Raw genomic sequence first — 19,711 nt, 5'->3', positions numbered from 1 at the left:
CGTACTGCATGGTGTCATGGTTGCAAAGATGGACATCGCCATAGATGTCAGGAGTGAAGTTGCGCATCATGCAGCCTATTGCACACAGTTTGAGTTGTAACAACGCCCTGTAGCTGCACGAAAAGCATTATTCAACATGATGGCATTGCTGTTAGGGATCCTCCAATCCATAATCCGTAGGTAGCGGTCATCTACTGCAGTAGTAGCCCTTGGGCGGCCTGAGCGAGACATGTCGTCGACAGTTCCTGTCTCTCTGTACCTCCTCCATGTCCGAACAACATCGCTCTGGTTCACTCTGAGACACCTGGACAGAACCGCGGTATTGACCGTCAAGGCATGGTGGAACTACAGACAACATGAGCCGTGTACCTCCTTCCTGGTGGAATGACTGGAGCTAATCGGCTGTCGAACCCCCTCTGTCCAATAGGCACTGCTCGTGCATGGTTGTTTACATCTTTGGGCAGGTTTAGTGACATCTCTGAACTGTCAAAGGGAACTGTGTCTGTGATACAATATCCACCATCAACATCTTATCTTCAGGAGTTCTGGGAACCGAGGTGATGCAGAACGTTTTTTGATGTGTGTATAAGACATTTGTCATTGGACATGCTTTACACCCATGTTACAACTTGCCTGCGATATATTGAGAGTGAACCGTTTAATGACAAACTCCACATGGAAGTTTAGGAAGAGCCGTAATGCAATATTATACATAGTGTACTAAACTGTACTTAAAATTAAAGAACATTAGAAGTGAAACACTTCAGAAAACTATCAAATAGGGTATCGCAGTTAGACAAAGTTCACTCAAATGTTGCTCAAATAATAAAACAAGTTTCATTATGATGTATAAAGTACAGTATTAAATACAGTATGATAATTTACAACACTGCCTCAAGCTGCACTACGTCATTTCACGCAATTTATGTAGTGCGTATTGTTTTATGCTCATTATATGCTACAACTCGATTAGGTTTGGTTTGGTTCACTTTGTCGCTCCATCTACGTAATCACTTTATCTATATTAGCCAATGTTTTATGTGTATTGGGAACATCTTCTATACTTTCTTCTTCAGCTTCATCACCCTCATTTTCAACTGCTTCGCTACTCTCATTTCAAACAACGTCAATGATGTTCTTGTCATCTTTGATCTTCAGGATTGGTTCTTTGTTGTCGGCAGCTCCCCAACAGTTTAAGTCTTCAAGATCGATATTGCACTGTAGAACATAATGTCACTACAGAATTCATCTGTTGCATTCTCTTTAGTGGAACACTTTTTCCAGCAATTCCTAACAGCGGTCAGACTTATGCTTTGCCATGCCAGATCTACTGAATACCAGGGTATGTACAACTCAGGGAAGCCAGACAAAACATGGGAAAAACCTGGGAATTTTTAGAATTCCAAACATTTTTCATTGTTTTAGTTTTTAGTTAAACTTCTGTAAATTTGATTGGTAAGAACGGATACTTTAACAAGGAATTTTGCTTTAAGATGAAGACTACACAATGCTTCGTAACAACAAACTGCTTTCGGTGAACATGATGTCACATCTGTTCACAGTTTAGTTTGGTTTGAGCAGTTGCCAACAGGCTCACATGCATGCACAGAGCTGAAGTTGTGTATGAGCAGCACCTTCTCCCGCTTCTGGCTGCTTGAAGTGCGACTGTTAGCTGTATGAACAGTACCAGCAAGCACCAGATGCAACCCGGGAAAATTTATCTGGCTCACCCAAGCTGCCAGATTCATACATGCACAGAGTGTTCTGACTTTTAGTGCATGGTAGTCTCCTTGTGACCCGCGTTTATATTTTGTGACTTGCTGTTTTCTCTTAGTTTACAGCTCTCGCATCAAATGAAAACAAAACGGATTTCTGTGGCTGGGAGCTATCTAGTGAATTAAAATACATTCAAATAATAATGGAAGACTAAAATATGTTACTAGTTTCCGTTCTCAGATTTTATTTCCACGTTATAAGCAATCAAGCATTAATTGTCTTGCAGAACAGTGAAGTTATATTTGTCGTTTTTCTAAAGAAATTTGGCTTTATTAATCTTTTCCGCAAAGGCAGTCAATTTATTTGAAACGAAGTGCTTCATTACACACTGTTGGCTAGTTTCAACTGTTCGCTGAATTTCAGGTGCGTGTTTTCATCATCTGGCACATTTGGCATTATGCCATAAAATAAAGAACCAAACACGAGATAATACGGTACCGGAACTCCAAGAAAATTGGCAACCTGAAAACCACACTGAAAAACTTAATACCAGGTATGGGTCTACTTTAGTTTGAATCTGGACATACGAGTGTGCACTTTAAGCCGAATTATGCAGTTTAGTACGGTTTACAAAATTCCGATGCTCTTGGAGTATTCTCTGATGTCCTGTTTCTTTTATGACGTAATGTAAGATCTCTTATAATGCTATATACATATGAGCATATGTATATGTTCTCTTGAAGATGACTAAACGGGCAAATTTGATCAGTAGTATTGAATAAAGTGTTTTGTTTCAAATGTGTTGACAGGTTTAGAAGAATTTTACAAACCTACCTTCCATGACACACAATGTTTTTCGATCACAAGACATGTTTCAACATTTGTCCGGTATTTCCTCTAGGCTGGACATTACTTCTTAATTGGTGTCTCTTACATTTTAAATTTACGGAATGCCATTCTTTGCTAAATTATAGACTTCCAGCACACCATGCTTTATAATTGTAACGATAACTCCGTATGTCCCCTCCGAACAACATGCCACAGTGATGCACATTGTCATTCACATGATGTCCCAGTACACATGAACTTTTGAACAGAAATGCAATGAAAGGTGTATGAGCAGAGCAAACACCAAGCACAGACTTCCTACACTATTGTAGCTACGCATGCGCAGTAATACCTATTTTCTGGTGCTCTGTGGCAACTGCTCAAATGAACCTATTTCTATCAGGTCACAGAAAAATATTACAATGGTGATTTGAGAAATGTTACTTGCCAAAAAAAGACCAATATTATATGTGAAATCATAGCTTCCCGTGTAGCTATACTGTATTTTAATTGAAACCATTAACTTTTCCTATTTGTGTGCCTGCACTACGTAATAGTGATGTTGCTATTTGCTGATTGCATCACGTGTCCTATACTCTGAATATCTGCTGTTACTGACTGGTGGGATCATATGATGTGAGTTGTGATTAACTGGCAAATGTGCATCACAATCTCAATTTCAGCTTTGGAAGCTTCCGTGCTGTATTTATGCCTTCGTAATATGAAAACATGCGGTGTACGTGTTGCCATGCATCAAAGGTCTTTCCAAAACACTTTTTTTTTCTTGCTGTGTTTCATTTTCTAAAGTACTGGAAAGTTCTACGGCAGTGTATAAAACCTTTATCATTCAAAGAATTGATAAGTTTAATAACTACAGGGAAAATGTGTATTTTCATGCAGGGAAATGTGTATTTTTTACTACCGATGTGAGCAGTTCATAGTGATAATTAGTTTTCAATGGTTGTATGATGCCAGTACTCAGCAGCAGAATTAATGCTATCATGTTTTTTGGCAAAAACAAAGTTTTTATTTTTCCATATTCTGTTTGCAACGTATCAGCAAGTGGATGGGCTGGACAGTGATCAAGGATTAGTACAGCTTCTTCTCTCAGCTTAAGTGACTGCAGGTGCTTTCTCTCTGACAGAACAAACTCTTCTTGATACCGGTTGGTGAAAATGTCACATGTTGTCCAAGCATTCTTAGCATGCCTGTGAGTGAACTATAATGATGACATGTTTACATGCTTGAAACATCTCATTCTTTTTCTTTTACTTATACAGAGAGTTTCAGATGATGGTTACCCGATTTATTTGTGGCAGAGAAGAGTGTTATTCTTACTTTGACAGAATGAAGGCTTTCATGAGTGGATGACATTGATGCTGGTAAGCCTTTCAGGGTATAGGGTCTTGGTCTGTGAAACTCTTATGTTCCTAATGTTTCATCCAGAACTGCACTGGACATGTTCAGAGGCATTGCTCCTCCATTGAGTCTTGCTGACTACACATGATAAGAAGAGATGATCCTTGTCAAAAATAAAACTTAATTATCGATTTTTGTCTTGTGAAAGATGCAGACGGTTTAGCAATTCTACAGAGCTGCTGTCCGTATCTTACTAAGTTTCGCGGTCTCTTCTTTCCTGTTAAAATTATCCTTGTGTTTATATATTTCAGTGGTGTGTCTACGTAGCCATGGATAATAATTCGTTGTCGTAGGTAAAATTTTTTTTTTCAAAAAACTTACTTCATGATTTCCTGACTGAAGAGCATGCTCTGCTACAGCTGATTTGTCTGTGTTGTCCACTCAGCCGAGAGTTTCGTGTTCCTCTAGCTGTGCAATCATGATTCTCATGGTTGGTCCAATATAAACTTTGCCAAACATACATGGAATTTTACATACCAGTTGCTGAAAGAGAAGGGAGTTTATCCTGTACAGATTGGAATGCTTGCTATTTTCTTTGTTGGTCTAAAAACCAGTCTGCTGTTATGTTTCTGTAAACTCTCTCATCTCATGTGTTACTTTTTATTAAAAGGGAGAGAAACTGCATTTTTCCATTGTTGTTTTTCATGCTTGTCCTTTAGTCTTCCATTATGTGGTCATAGAATTCTGTTTACTTCTTTCCCCAAGTACCCATTTTGCTCAAAAGCCTGCTTTAGATGTTTCAATTTGGCATGCAGGTATTTCGATGTGCAAATCCTTTCGGCTCTATCAACAAGACGTCTAACTACACCTATCTTTTGTTGTGGATGGTGATTAGAGTTCTTATGTGGATATGTACCCATATGTGTTACTTTTCGAAAAACATTATGTTCCAAATTTCCATTGGTTTGTCTTGCAACTGAAACATCCAAGGAAGGTATTTTGTTGTCATTTTCTTTTTCCATGGCGAACAGGATTTTTCGATTTGTTTTATTTAGAAAACCTAAGAATTCATCCACACAGCCACATGGTAAAAGAGTTATGGACAAACTCTTTGATTTTCTAAATAAAATAAATCCACAAATCCAGTTCATAATAGAAATAGAAAATGAAAACAAAACACCTTTCTTGGATGTTTTAGTTATGAGGCAGACTGGCGGAAAGTTGGAACATAAGGTTTTTCCAAAAGTTAACGCACACGGACAGATATTCACAGAAAAACTCTATAATCACCATTTACAGCAAAAGAGAGGTGTCAGTAAAAGTCTTGGCGATACAGGTGAAACAATTTGTACACCAGTAATACAAGGACACTGAATTAAAACATCTAAAGCAGGCTTTCAAGGAAAATGGCTACTTGGGGAAAGAAGTAAACAGAAGTCTATGACCAAATAGTGGAATGTTGAAGGACAAGCAGGAAAAACACCAGTGGAAGAATGCTATTTCTCTCCCTTTTATTAAAAAGGTAACAGATCAGATCAGAAAGATTTTACAGAAACATAACATTACACCATTTTTTAGACCAACAGACGAAAAGGTCAAGCACTCTCATTTGTAAAGGATAAACAGCTTTCGCTGTCAGAATGTGGAATATATAAAATTGAGTGAATGAGTGGTGAAATTTATGTTGGAACAACCAAGATAAGTGTGAATACATGACTAAAGAAATACAAAAGTGTCTGCTGGCTTGGCAAAACAGACCAATCATATGTAACTCTTCAGTCAGGAAGTCACAAAATTTTATCTATGATGAAGAACTATTATCCACAGCTATGTAGAGAAGCCACTGAAATATTTAATCAGAGGGATAATTTTAATAGGAAAGAAGAGACCATGAAACTTGGCGACATATGGACAGCAGCTCTGCAGAATTGCTAAACAGTTTTTTATCTTTGTGAAGACAACAATCAGTTTATCTTGAAGAAGAGGACAATCAATAGTTAAGTTCTATCTTTGACAAGAATCGTGTCGACCTGGATGAAACATTAGGTTCGGACACTAGGTTCAGAAGAGTTTTGTGGATCATAATATTATACCCCGTGAAGTGTTCCAGCAGTAATATTATGTCAATGTTCATTTTCAAACCCATATTATTGCCTGATTTTTTTCTTATTTTTATTTATTTATTTTTTGAAGTAGAGTTTTCTGGTTCAAAGCAATTGATAATAAAGCGCTATTTATCACAATTACACACGTGATGATCATTTAAATTTTCGTCTACCATTACTTTGTGTAGTATTTCAGGAAACCGCAGAGCAGATTCACTGTTGCAACACCTTGCTTCTCCTACAGTGGTCGTTTTGTGAATTCCGTGGTGAGATTTTCATCTTGAAAAACATCTTTCAGAAGCTATAAAATCTGTGTTGTCATGTAAATCAAAGTGAAATTTTTCAGCTTGGGCTTAATAATTAGTACATGAAGTGGCAAACCTTCTCTTCTCTTCATTAAAAACCATCTGTAAAGGCATACATCAATTTCACTGTCTTTTCATAGTTCAACCCTTTTTCCGTCCATTCCCACATCATTTTCAACTATGTTTACAAAGCTTCTAGGTTTATTCTCTTTTTTCTCCCATCCCCTGACTGGTCCTTCAGATACACTACACCCGAATGTTAAACTTGCTTTAGTTTCATCATTCTTCACATGATCAGTAATTTTTAGTTTATCACTCACAAAATAAGCTTTCCATTCCTGTGACTTCATAACAAGCAACAGAAGTCTAGACAGTGAATGAATAATTTATGATCCATATGGTGGTTGTGCTCATTTCATTACCAAGCACTATTGCGTTGTCACTTTGTTGACTGTGACACAGTGTTAACCATGAGATTTGTATTCAAAGCTTCTGTCAAGCAATAATTCTGATATGTTGAGAACACAAACTGAAGGTTGAGTTTAATTATAAACATCTATTTTGGTTATTGTTTAGAGAGCATGGAGGTTTCACCAGTAAATTATGCTGCAGAATACCTACATCTAGTCTGTAATAAGATTTTTTCCAAGTTTATAAAATGTACTGAGAGTGCAAAAATCGTTCAGAATGGTATTTTATTTTGAGGGCATTCTTTATACTGTGTTATATCCATAGCGAAAAAAAGACCCATCCAGAATTTGATGCCACAACCTCTTGCTTTCCTACCATGCAGACTGCCACTAGACCACCACACCAGATGTGCAGTTGGTCATGCTTGCTGCACTCTTGAGCCACGATTGCTCTCTCGAGGTGTAGCAACTGTTTGCTGGTTTAAATGGCATCATTTTCACAATTTAACTTTAATCCATTATAATTCAATCCCTACAAAACATTAATAAATAATATTATCAGAAGGAAAGTTGCCACTCACCATATTGCTGAGTCGCAGATAGTCACAACAAAAAGAGTTTCACTCTTAAAGCTTTCGGCCAATGACCTTTGTACACACGCACGGACACTCACTCAACTCACACACACGACTGCAGTCTCAGGCAACTGAAACCACACTCCACAATTGCCTGAGACTGCAGCCACGTGTGTGTGCGCGCGTGCGCATATGTCTATTGTTGAGAAAGGCCATTGGCTGAAAGCTTTAAGTGTGAAACACTTTTTGTTGTGGCTATCTGCAACTCAGCATCTCTGCTATATGGTGAGTGGCAACTTTCCTTCTCATAACATTGTTACATTCCAATCTGGATTTTCCATTCTTTGATAAACATTAGTAAATTGTACCCACAAACATGCCTTATGATCAGTGTAGTTATTAATCACAATTGGATCAAAATCCTCACTGCAACTAATGAGATTTCTATTTTAGCTGAAAACAATGAGTGTGATGAAGCTATTAAAATTTTGTGAAGAGTCTAGGCTCTGGCCTCAGTTTTAAGCTGAAGATTTTAGTGTGTTGCAGAGTGGCTGCCTCATGCCTTTTATTTCCACGAACAATTAACCATAGCTGTCTGCTGTAATGTTTAGCTCTTTCCACTACTTTTACTATCTAGACGACATGATTTTCACTGTGTGTATGTTTATGGGGTTGGCGGCTCTATTTCTTTCTTTTTTTCCCAGTTCAAGTTTCAATAGTTTTTTGTGACCTTTATTCACATTCATCTCGTGATAAACTTTTGGTAGGGGTGCTTAACAACAACAACAACAACAACCACCACCACCACCACCACCACCACCACCACCACCACCACCACCCTCAGTACCCATCTAGCTTCTCAGTGCCCGTCCAGCTTCTTAACGCCCATCCAGCTCTTCAGTCCTCATCTAGCTCCTCAACTCTCATGTAGCTCTAATGGTAGTCTTTTTCTGATGGTTTCAATGCTGACCGTGTATAAAATATTGATGCAGGGTGTACACACTCCGTGAAAAACACAAAAATTTTTTCACCTGGAAAAAATCCAAGAATATTTTAGAATTACAGGAATTTTTCATTGTTTTAGTTTTCACTCAAATTTTTGTAATTTTGAGGAGTAAGAACTGACACTATGACAAAGAATTTTACTATAGCCCACTACTGGAGAATAACACTGCAGCAGTAAAACATAAAAGGGAGAATAACACCAAAAAATTTTTCTTTGCAAAGAAATTGCGTCATTCACAACAAAACATATCGCACACGCAAGCATCTGCTAACAGCGGAACGAGTCAATGGCTTTAGGATGAAGACTATGCAATACTTCGTAGTAGGAAACTGCTTTTGATGAACACGAGATCACAACTGCTTACAAGTCTAACAGGTTGTGAGAAAATATTACCACTGGTGGTTTGAGAAGCATTACTTTCAAAGTAAATTTCCTTTTACATTGGATGAATTATGTTATGTGTGTGAGAGTGTGATGAATTTCTTAATTCACAGTGTTTTTGATCAGTCCCGGTTCTATGATATTTCCAAACCAGGGCAAAAACTTGACAATGGCATGCCCCCTCCCCTGAGAGTTTGACATAGGACATCAGAAAATTTTTTAAAAAATCAATTTTTCAAAAATATGTTCATTTTGTAGCACACATCTTTCACAAGAGGTTGATATATAAAACATATATGTTCGAGGAAGTGTAAGATACATTGTTCGGTCTTAAGTGTGCCAAAGTGCAGTGCCATGCCTCTTCACACAGCACTCTTTTATCGCACGTTACTGTATTTTGGTCTGTGGAATTCAAACATGTATATTTTGCAATGGAAGCCATCAAACCTGTATTCAAGACAGTGGAAATTAAAATGTCCTGTGGTGCCTCTCCTGCTCCCAGTTGCCCGGTTTGACACCCTACCCCCTTTAAAAATTCACAGTTAATACTGGGTGGGATTATTTAGTTATTTATTTTTGTGACCGGGAGAATAAGAATCTTCAGAAAATTTGCACTTTTTATTCCCTATTAGCCAATAACTTTCTCTTTTGTGTGACATAAAATTAAATATAGGAAACACAAAACCTGTAAAGAGAAGAGACAACCAAGACAGTACACATTTCTTCTGTCTTTAGGTCCAGCATTTTTTTCTCTCTGATCTTACTACAGCTTAGCACAGTGTGCTTTCCTTTCTGTTATAAAATCTATTATGTCATCAAAGTTCGTCAAATGGTTTACTACCTGAAAAATCAAAATGTCATTTTCTAATACTGAAAAAGCTGATAATACGAATAGTACCCAACACTGGTGTGGTTTTTCGATTTGATTGTGTGTAATTTGTCACTGTTTGCTAGATAAAATGAAATAGGCCTTTCTAATATGGCAGCAATTGTAACACATGCCAAATAAGTGAGATGGTTTTGGCACAAATGGTCATTTTTGTGTACCTCATTTACATAAATAACACGACAAAACGTAATTCACGAAGTACCAATATCAAATGACAGTTAGGCTACTACAAGCAAAAAGTTTTATGTTAAGAAATAGTTTTACATTTCATCCATACACTCCAGTTTCTCAAGCAAGAGATCGAAAAGTAGTAGCAGAAAATGTTTATATAAATTTGGAATTGTCTTATTCTTCCATATAACTTATGTGTTGTCCCTGTTTCTTCTCCTTCCTCATTCTAACAAACAGTCTTGTCATCACCAGTTTCATAACTATTCCTGCCATTGTGGAAACTTATTCTCTGGTTAACTCTACTAACACTGCCAGAATCACAGGTTCAGTTACCCGCGTTTATTCTCCGGTTAGACTTTTGTGTTTTGTAAATGTGTTTTCCACACTATTCCAAAAATAGAATGTAAAGTGACTGCTAATCACGGACTCTACAACTGGTAGTGTAGTGTTCTGGCAAAAATTATTTTCTGTCAAAATGTCATTATCTTGGATACACTGAGAAGATAATATGTAATCATTCTTACCTGTTATTCCTGTTAGTTGTTTATCTCCAGTCTGATATTCTGAATCTATATGTTTCACTAATAATGATAACAATGCTGATCATTCACACACCCAAACCACCACATAAACAAACAGTGATTGGTATTTACCTGTTTATTCGGCTCAGCTCATATAGCCCTGTACCCTTTTGTCTACAGGAAAGTATTATATTGCTAGATGTGACGGAGATTCCCATGGCAGAGACATCATGAACACTATGCAAGAATTGAAAAATAAACTTATGATTCATTCAGAAATGGACTTAGAATATGTTAAAAATTGTTCAAAAACCAACTGGGATGCAATTCAAAATCATTTGAATAATCGATAAACCAACACATGCTGGATGTTAGGTGCTTTGTGAAACTTTGACCATCATTCAAAACTTAACACCTCAAGAACAACCACTTAGAAAAATTGCTTGCCCAGAATACCAGCCATTTATGCCATTGTTTAAAATTTTACTGGTTCATCTGTGATAGATATCTCTTAAAGGGCGTGATAGATATCTCTTAAAGGGCATTGAAAAAGTGCAAAGAAGGGCAGCTTGTTTCGTGTTATTGCGCAGTAGGGGTGAGAGTGTCACCGATATGATACGCATGTTGGGGTGGCAGTCACTGAAACAAATATACTAGAACTGACATGTGATTAAATTTTCATGCAATTTGGGAGCGTAGATCCTGAGAAATCAGTACCCAGAAGAACCACTTCTGGCCGTAATAACGGTCTTGATACACCTGGGCATTGAGTCAAACAGAGGTTGGATGGCGTGTACAGGTACAACTGCCCATGCAGCTTCAACAAGATACCACAGTTCATCAAGAGTAGTGACTGGCGTATTGTGACGAGCCAGCTGCTCGGCCACCATTGACCAGATGTTTTCAGTTGGTGAGAGATCTGGAGAATGCGCCGGCCAGGACAGCAGTCGAACATTTTCTGTATCCAGAAAGGCCCATACAGGACCTGCAACATGTGGTCGTGCATTATCCTGCTGAAATGTAGGATTTCGCAGGGATTGAATGAAGCCTAGAGCCAAGGGTCGTAACACATCTGAAATGTAACGTCCACTCTTCAAAGTGCTGTCAATGCGAAGAAGAGCTGACCGAGACGTGTAACCAATGGCACCCCATACCATTAGGCCGGATGATACACCAGTATGGCGATGATGAATACCCGCTTCCAATGTGCGTTCCCCACGATGACGCCAAACATGGATGCGACCATCATGATACTGTAAACAGAACCTGGATTCATCCGAAAAAATGACGTTTTGCCATTCATGCACCCTGGTTCGTTGTTGAGTACACCATCGCAGGTACTCCTGTCTGTGATGCAGCGTCAAGGGTAACCGCAGCCATGGTCTCCGAGCTGATAGTCCATGCTGCTGCAAACATCGTCAAACTGTTCGTGCAGATGGTTGTTGTCTTGCAAACATTCCCACCTGTTGACTCAGGGATCGAGACGTGGCTGCACGATCCATTACAGCCATGTGGATAAGATGCCTGCCATCTCGACTGCTAGTGATACGAGGCCGTTGGGATCCAGCACGGCGTTCCGTATTACCCTCCTGAACCCACCAATTCCATATTCGCTAACAGTCATTGGATCTTGACCAATACGAGCAGCAATGTCGCATTACGATAAGCCACAATCACGATAGGCTACAGTCCGACCTTTATCAAAGCCGGGAACTTGATGGTACGCATTTCTCCTCCTTACACAAGGCATCACAACAACATTTCACCAGGCAATGCCGGTCAACTGCTGTTTGTGTATGAGAAATCAGTTGGAAACTTTCCTCCTGCCACCGGCGCCAACATTGTGTGAATGCTCTGAAAAGCTAATCATTTGCATATCACAGCAGCTTCTTCCTGTCGGTTAAATTTCACGTCTGTAGCACATCATCTTCATGTTGTAGCAATTTTAATGGCCAGTAGTGTATTTACGAAATTTCAGTCACCAACTTTCTCTTCCGAGTGTGAAAATATTTTGTTGACACCCACCGACGTAGGGTGAAATGATAATCATAATAAAATAAGAGAAATCAGAGCTCGAACGGAAAGATTTAGGTGTTCCTTTTTCCCACGCGCCATTCGAGAGTGGAATGGTAGAAAAGTAGTATGGAAATGGTTCGATGAACCCCCCGCCAGGCACTTAAGTGTGAATTGCAGAGTAACCATCTAGATGAAGATGTAGATGTAAAGGTAAAGGTAACATATGCTGAGAAAGATGACTATTATATGAGACAGCTTACCTTTTCTTGTAGCTATATTGTATTCATATTAATTCAAACCATTAACATCTCCTATTTGTCTGTTCATGTTGCTGTTGACAGATGACATCACATGTCGTATGCTGTGAATATCTGTTGTCATTAGCTGGTGAGATCATGTGATGTCAGTTATGACTGGCTGACAAAAGTACACCGCAGTCTCAGTTTTAGTACTTCAAAAGCTACAGTGCTGTTTTTGGTGGAATTCGTGTTTATACTATTGTAACACGAAAATATGCAGTGTACATTTTGCCACACATCAAAGATCTTTCCAAAAAGTGTTGTTTTTGCTGGGTTTGGTTTCCTGAAGTGCCAGGCTGTTGTATGCTGAGGTACAACACCTTTACCATTCAAGGGATAGACAATACAATGTAAGCTTTCACAGCTGGTTGTGACATCACTTAAAACTCCCAGTCTATTAGGTTGTGGTCGATGCTTAAAACTTTCTCCAAATGTTTCTTCTCCGACTGCAGGAGACATATTCAGAGGTAAAATGGTGAACTGCTACCAGAACTCGAGAGAGCGGTGAATATATATGCAGTATAGAGGGCACCACAGCCTGTCATGTGATGTTGGCTATGAGATTATCGCTGGTAATGCCAACATTCTTGGTTGAAAGTAATCTATAGTTATTCCCATGTTGCAGTGTTGACATCCAAATTTTATCTAATTTAACACCTTTCTCTTTTCTGTTAAAATTGTTATGGTGTTTATAAATCTCAGTAGCCTCTCTATACATATGTGGTTGATAATGAATGTTTTTGATATGACACTCGTATCAATGAATTTTATTTCATGATCACCCTCTTGATATAAAGATGTTCCTCTACGGCCGATTTATCCATATGTCCCAGACGGCAATTCCTCTTGTGTTCGAGGCAGGTGTTAACACTTCTTTGTGTAGTAACAATATAAACCAGTCCACAACTGCAAGGGATTCTACAATGTAGTTTCCACACCGTACTTTCTCAACACTTTCCCAATGCAATCTGTAATCGTACAGATGAATGAAAGGGAAACTTTCCCTTTGGGCCGTCTTCGTTCCTTATGGGTCCTGATTCTCTACGTAGGTGAGTATTTTTGTATTGATACTGTTGAGATGTGTAAGGAAGGCATCCAATTCGTCTGCGCCGTGTGTCCATACTGAGAAAGCATCATTGACATAGTGGTACCACCTGGGTGGTCTTTTCCTGGCAGTCTGCAATACCTGTTGTTCAAAGTTCTCCAACAGCTGGCCTAAGAGGACTGCCTATAGCCACTCCGTTAATCTGTTCATAAAAATCATTATTGTATTGAAATAGATCATGGTGAGGCAGTGGGTGAATAACTCCACAATATCTACTGGAAAAATATCAGCCTTACATGAGTTAGCTTCGTTCACTGGAATCATCTTACATAACGAGACAACATCAAAACTAACAAGGATAACACCTTGGCCCACGTGCATTTCTTTTAATATTCGATGAAATGTTATGAAATTGTAATATGGCTATCAGTTCCACTAACATATGGTTGCAGCAGTGAGGCAAGGTGTCTAGCAAATTTGTGGGTGGGAGACCCTGTAGCACTCACAATAGGCCTCAAAGGAATGTGTGGTTTGTTCACCTTGGTTAATCCATAGAGCCTAGGTGGGTGTACTTCCATGTTGCACAGTAGTTTCTCATCGTCAGAGGAGAGTGAAGATGCTTTCACCAATCAATTAGCGATTTTTAAGATCTTCGTAGTTGGATGCTTGTGAAGTTTTTTTTAATAATTGGTGGGATCCTAAACATTATTGATCTTTTCATGATAGTCTTCATCAGGACCATGGCATTACCCTTCTCTGCAGTAAGAATTATTACGTTTTAATCTCCATTGATGTACCTGAGCACAAGGATGACAGTCGATTACTTTCAATCGAGACTGTTGTATATTCGACGTTCCCTAGAGTTCTGGTTGCAGGTCGCCATTTTACCTCTGAAGATGTCTTCCGCAGTTGAAGAGGAAACATAAGCAGAAAGTTTTATACTTGAACCACAGTATAATAGCCTGGAAATTTTAATTTGATGGCTGCTGTCATGTCACTTTTTCTACCATATATTCACAGTTTTGTTGTTAATTGATGAAGCCAATGAACATGGAAAAAACGAAGGAGAAGGAGAATTGATTACTTGGTTGTGGTGGCAGATTGATCTTTAGCTTAGCCCAAGGTGTAGGTTAGAATGGAAGGTAACTGTTTGGTTGTGAGTTGGCGAAGCCAACGATGTAACAGTAAAAAACCAGGTTGTAGTGCAATACTGATCTGTAGCTTAGTCCATTTGAAAAAAATCAAAAATAACATCATGTTGCAGTCACCATACTGTTTATGGCATTTGTTAAATGTTTCCTTACAGCTCCAGGGGAAAGTATATTGTCACTTAACATGGGAAAAAATGTACATTCACTCTAGGTATAGTGTGTTTTCTCCCAGGAAATACTGTATTTCTAACCAGGAAATCTGGGAAAAATCAGGGTTTTTTTCCCTTGTCTGTGTACACACCCTATAACAGAATAAGTGGATAACTTCTAAAAAGCCAATGATTTTTAAATGGGTATACTTGTATCCTAGAACTTCAGTGTGAAAGTATGTCTCATGTGAGTTCTCCAGAGTTAATAGCACAGGATCCTGAACTTAAAGGATAATTGTTAGATGAGAAGATGATTTTTTTTTCCATTTACTTGAGAATTATTGAATTGTTTCTTGTTCGAAACATTGTGTCTGTTATTGTTGAAATATCGGTGTTAGCTCTCATTTGTTTATTGGTTAATTTTTTCGTACTACTATTCATCCATTTACAAAACACTTTTTCCCTTCACTTTGTAGGTCATTTTCAGATGTTATCTTCTTTTTTTTTTTTTTTTTTTTTTTTTTTTTTTTTTTTTTTTTTTTTTTTTTTTTGGGGGGGGGGGGGTGTGCGTGAAGTATGAATGGAAAGAAACCTTGTGTACAAGTAACATACTACAGAATCAGTGTTCCTAAAGCACATAATTTTGCATGACAGTAAATTAAAAGAAACTTTTAAAAGGATCAAATGTAGCCTCTTGTGAGAAGACATCTGTTTTCCAGTATCAATTGACATGAAACATGTTGCAAACTATTTGTTAACAGCAAAGTAATAGTTTTAGATAGTGACTATCTGCAGTACTACTTACTCTCAGTCACAACTTTTATTTTGGTTTTGCCGATCAGGGTTCTGATATACTTAATATTTGTGTTCTTTGGATTGTAGCTTACTCATGTAGGTGCTTGTCATAGGTCCCTTGCAAGGATCGCCAGCTATATTGGCTGTACCTGTGCTGTCTCCGTGTCTTCGAGCTGAGCAGTTGTTGGTGACTGTGGACACACACACAGGAATGTTACAATGCCATGTCCCACAGCATGATGCTCCCCTTGTGCCTGAGCTCCAAACTGCACTGAACAATGACCATGCACGGCTGCCTGCTCTCATCTCAGAACTAAGGTTTGTCTCAAGTCAAAGTCTCTGTGCTATTATGTTGTGGAGCTACATGTTGCTAGTATTGAAATAAGGCTATTTTGCTTTAATGTCTGTGTGTTAACATCAATAGTGAATAATGCCAGGCAAGAAAGTCACCTTAACCAGAAAGGAAAGGAAGCAAAGACTAGTAATGCTGATGTGTATAAGGGTAAAATGTTGGCTGTTGGCAGTCTACATTCTTTCTATTATGTGTGAAGAGAAAATGTAGAAGAAAATAAATAAGTAATGTGAAAGGGAGCATCTGTGAAGTAAAGTGCTAGGAAGCACCTGCCAGACAGGAGTGCATGCATGCCTGCTTTGTTGGGGGACTGATGGCTCTAAAAATTGTTGATTCATTGTTTCTTAAATTTGTATTCCAGCCTTTTTAACTGTTCTCACTGCTTTAAATGTGAGATTGACTGTTTATTAGGTGAACTTCTGTATCTTCCTGCAGTAACAAGTTTTGTTTGTAAACACCTGTTTCAGGGCAAGCAAAAATTAATGTTAGAGCATTATGCGAATGGTTGAAAAAATATTTTTTGAGGTAGTACTGTGGAAGCTTGTCAATATGTCCCAGATACCTGCTTTTCCCACATAGTATGTCCATTTTTAAGTCCCATTCCCAGATGCGTTAATTGCATGTTAAAACAACTCTTTGTTCTCTCTCACCACTCATCACATTCAAATCTGGCAGTATCAGTACTGTTTGGCCACTGCAACTTTTTTTCCACCTGGAGTTGTGGGAATGCTGGAAGTAGGACATTTATGACCAAGAATGGGGAAACTTGTTTGGATACAGTTTTGTGCAGTGTGAGCAACTTTGCATGTCATACAGATTGTATTCTATGGCAGAAATGATTAATAGAAGTAATATGTATAGTTTAGAAGTAGTTCAGTGCCTTCCGACTTCTACAGAAAAGTATCGCTTGGAGGTTGGTACGAAGTTGTAGTGGCCCAACGATAAACTGAATATTTACTAGCATGGACCACTGTCACTGGTGCCCTTTGTTCATGGTTAGCATCTGAATGACACGCTGGCCCTGATCTGTTTGTGTTGAATAGTATACATAATGGATAAAAAAGCAGTGAGACAGTTCACATACGATGGAAAGTGGAACATTATTCGAGATGTGGATTAAAATTTGCACATGAAGCATGTTGATATTGCACAAAAATCTAACATTCTGCTTTCAACATTATATAAAATATTGAGCAAATGTAAAATAATTTAAGGAGTATGTTTTGAAGGAGGTCCCAGCAAATAAAAACTAGTGTGTGACAATTGGTTTCCAGAACTGGAAAACATGCTACGGAACTGGATAAAAGGAACTTGTACTTACTCCTTGCTGAAGCAATGTGTTTGGCACAAAAGGTGGGTCTCACAGATCTCAAAGCACCCAGTGAGTGGATCAGGGGTTCAAGAACCAAAACGATGTGTATGTAAATGTGTTCAAGATAAGGCTGGAAGCATTAACATTGACACTGTTCAGTCATGGAAAAAATATTCTTCCATCAGTCATAGAAAGGTATCATCACAATGATAAATGTAATTCAGGTGAAATGGAATGTAACATTCAGGTGAAATGGACTTATTTTTTCACCTTCCACCTGACAAAACTGTCGGTTTTAGAGGAAAGAAATGCCATGGTGGAAAATTTAGTAGAGAGACGCTAACTGTCCATTATATTATAATGAAAATGGGACAGAAAATGGTGCCACTAGTAATTGTAAAGGTGAAGAGTCCACAATGCTGTAAAAATGTGCAAATATTTCCATATATTTATACATGTGAAAGCATGGGTAATGACAATTAAATTCAAACAATTCTGGTGCACCTGGAATGCAAGGTTGGGTGTTAGAAATAGGAAAATCATCCTGTTTATCGACCAATGTGCAGTGTATACTCAAAATATGTCATATCTATGTAATATAAATGTAGAGTTTTTTCCACGTGACTGTATGAGCCACCTTCAGTCCCTCACCCAAGGCTGTACAAAATGCCAGCAACAAAGAGATTCTAGTAAAGGAGAGGCAGGCAGAGGCACGCCTATCTTCATTCTACACTAAGAAAGATAATGATTTGAATCTTACGCATTTTGTAAGAAGTGCCTGAAATCCCATGTAAGGAAGTGCAATTTCTAGCTGCTTCAACAAGTCTGGCTTTTATTGGATACTTACAGAAGGCATCATACCAGAAAATAAAGGAATTGTGGCTGAACATGGCAGTAACCTTGACATTGATGACGTGTTGCAGTTACCTATGGCAGAGAAATAAGAAGGAAGTGCAGACAGGGTTGAATTAGAACCTTTGCCTGTCCAAAAGCTATTGAAGCAATGGATGCAGTTAAGCATTGTATGTCAAAATTTGAAGTTGACGAATAAGTGATGAACCTATTAACTAAGATGAACAACACAATATTAAAAGTAGGAAAAAAAAATAACCGTCACCTATTGATGTGTTTTTCAAATCACAGTGAAGCAAGACTATGTACTGTATCTTATTGTACTATAGTATAGTTAGGCAAAGACATATGATACACCCATAGTTTGCTGCAATACCAACCACTGTTCAATTACCAGTAGTGAGAGAGATGCAAAATGAATGAATTGTGTTTGTATTTAGAAGTGTAACAAAAATTGTTGTAAAAAGAACCTTCTTTTGTTCCGTGACAAGTAGAATTTTAAATATTCCACTTGATAAAAACGAAATTGACAGAGAGTTAAACAGTGATCAGAAATGGGTATGAGAAAGAAATGGTTAAGGCAATGTACGATACGAAACAGAACAGTAAAAATGAGAGATCTGACGATCTAATTACACTGCCAGAACAACAACCAGAGAACAAAGATAAATATTTTAGAATGCATTAGAAACAGTCTTGACTGCAATAAAACATTTTTTATTGAAACAACTGATTTTATCTAAGAGAAATTTTCTCAAAAATTTAAAAACTAACCTCCGTTGGACCAGGCCTTGAAGGCCCAACGGTTCTGACCCACCACACTAGTACAGCCCAACAGCAGTTAACTTCAGTGATCTGACGGGAACTGATGTTACCACTGTAACAAGACTGTTGGCTGTTCTCAAAAATTAGTGAAACTAAATATGTGCTGTTGGTGTATTGTGGATGTGTATCAGAGGAAATAGCAAAAGAATTTCGTGACACTCCACTCACAATGAGTTGAATGGAATACTCCAACATGATACACAAAAAATTCAGTCTATGAAACACTTGGGCATTTATAGACTTAAATGTGATGATTGTAATAAAATTTATGTAGCATAAATGGGTAGGAATTTTTGTACGAGTTAGACCGTGCCCGTGAATACCAGTGCAAATAATAAATCTTCTTTCTGTCCTCGCTTACGAAGAGTAAACATATAACTGATAAAAATAATACATTATGTGTGTTACTCATATTTAATAAGGGCATGCTTATGAACATTTACAAAGAAACTGAAATTTACACTGTTTAACAATCAGCCAAAATGTGTGCTCAGTGAACAAACTGATTTAAAAAATAAAAATTTGTTATACATCTTCAAGCAGGTTATATGTTGAAGACTAGAATATTAGTTAATGGGTTTATACTTGATATGTTAGATGTGTTTGTTCTAGCCTTTCCCCTCCACCATTCCCCCCCCTCTTTCAATAT

At 38.0% G+C, this 19,711-nt stretch overlaps 1 protein-coding gene across 1 annotated transcript in view; it reads left to right on the top strand.

The window, feature by feature from the left end:
* The window catches only part of LOC124776432 (mediator of RNA polymerase II transcription subunit 14), a 180,921-nt gene that overhangs the window by 79,063 nt on the left and 82,147 nt on the right, over positions 1-19,711 (top strand). Inside the window, 1 exon segment of the mRNA XM_047251426.1 lies at positions 15,835-16,039. Within this exon segment, the coding sequence (XP_047107382.1) occupies positions 15,835-16,039 (205 nt within the window).

This window comes from Schistocerca piceifrons, chromosome 2 (genome assembly GCF_021461385.2).
Source record: "Schistocerca piceifrons isolate TAMUIC-IGC-003096 chromosome 2, iqSchPice1.1, whole genome shotgun sequence".
Classification (NCBI taxonomy): Eukaryota; Metazoa; Arthropoda; class Insecta; order Orthoptera; family Acrididae; genus Schistocerca; species Schistocerca piceifrons.
This window is presented reverse-complemented; position numbering and strand designations above follow the sequence as displayed.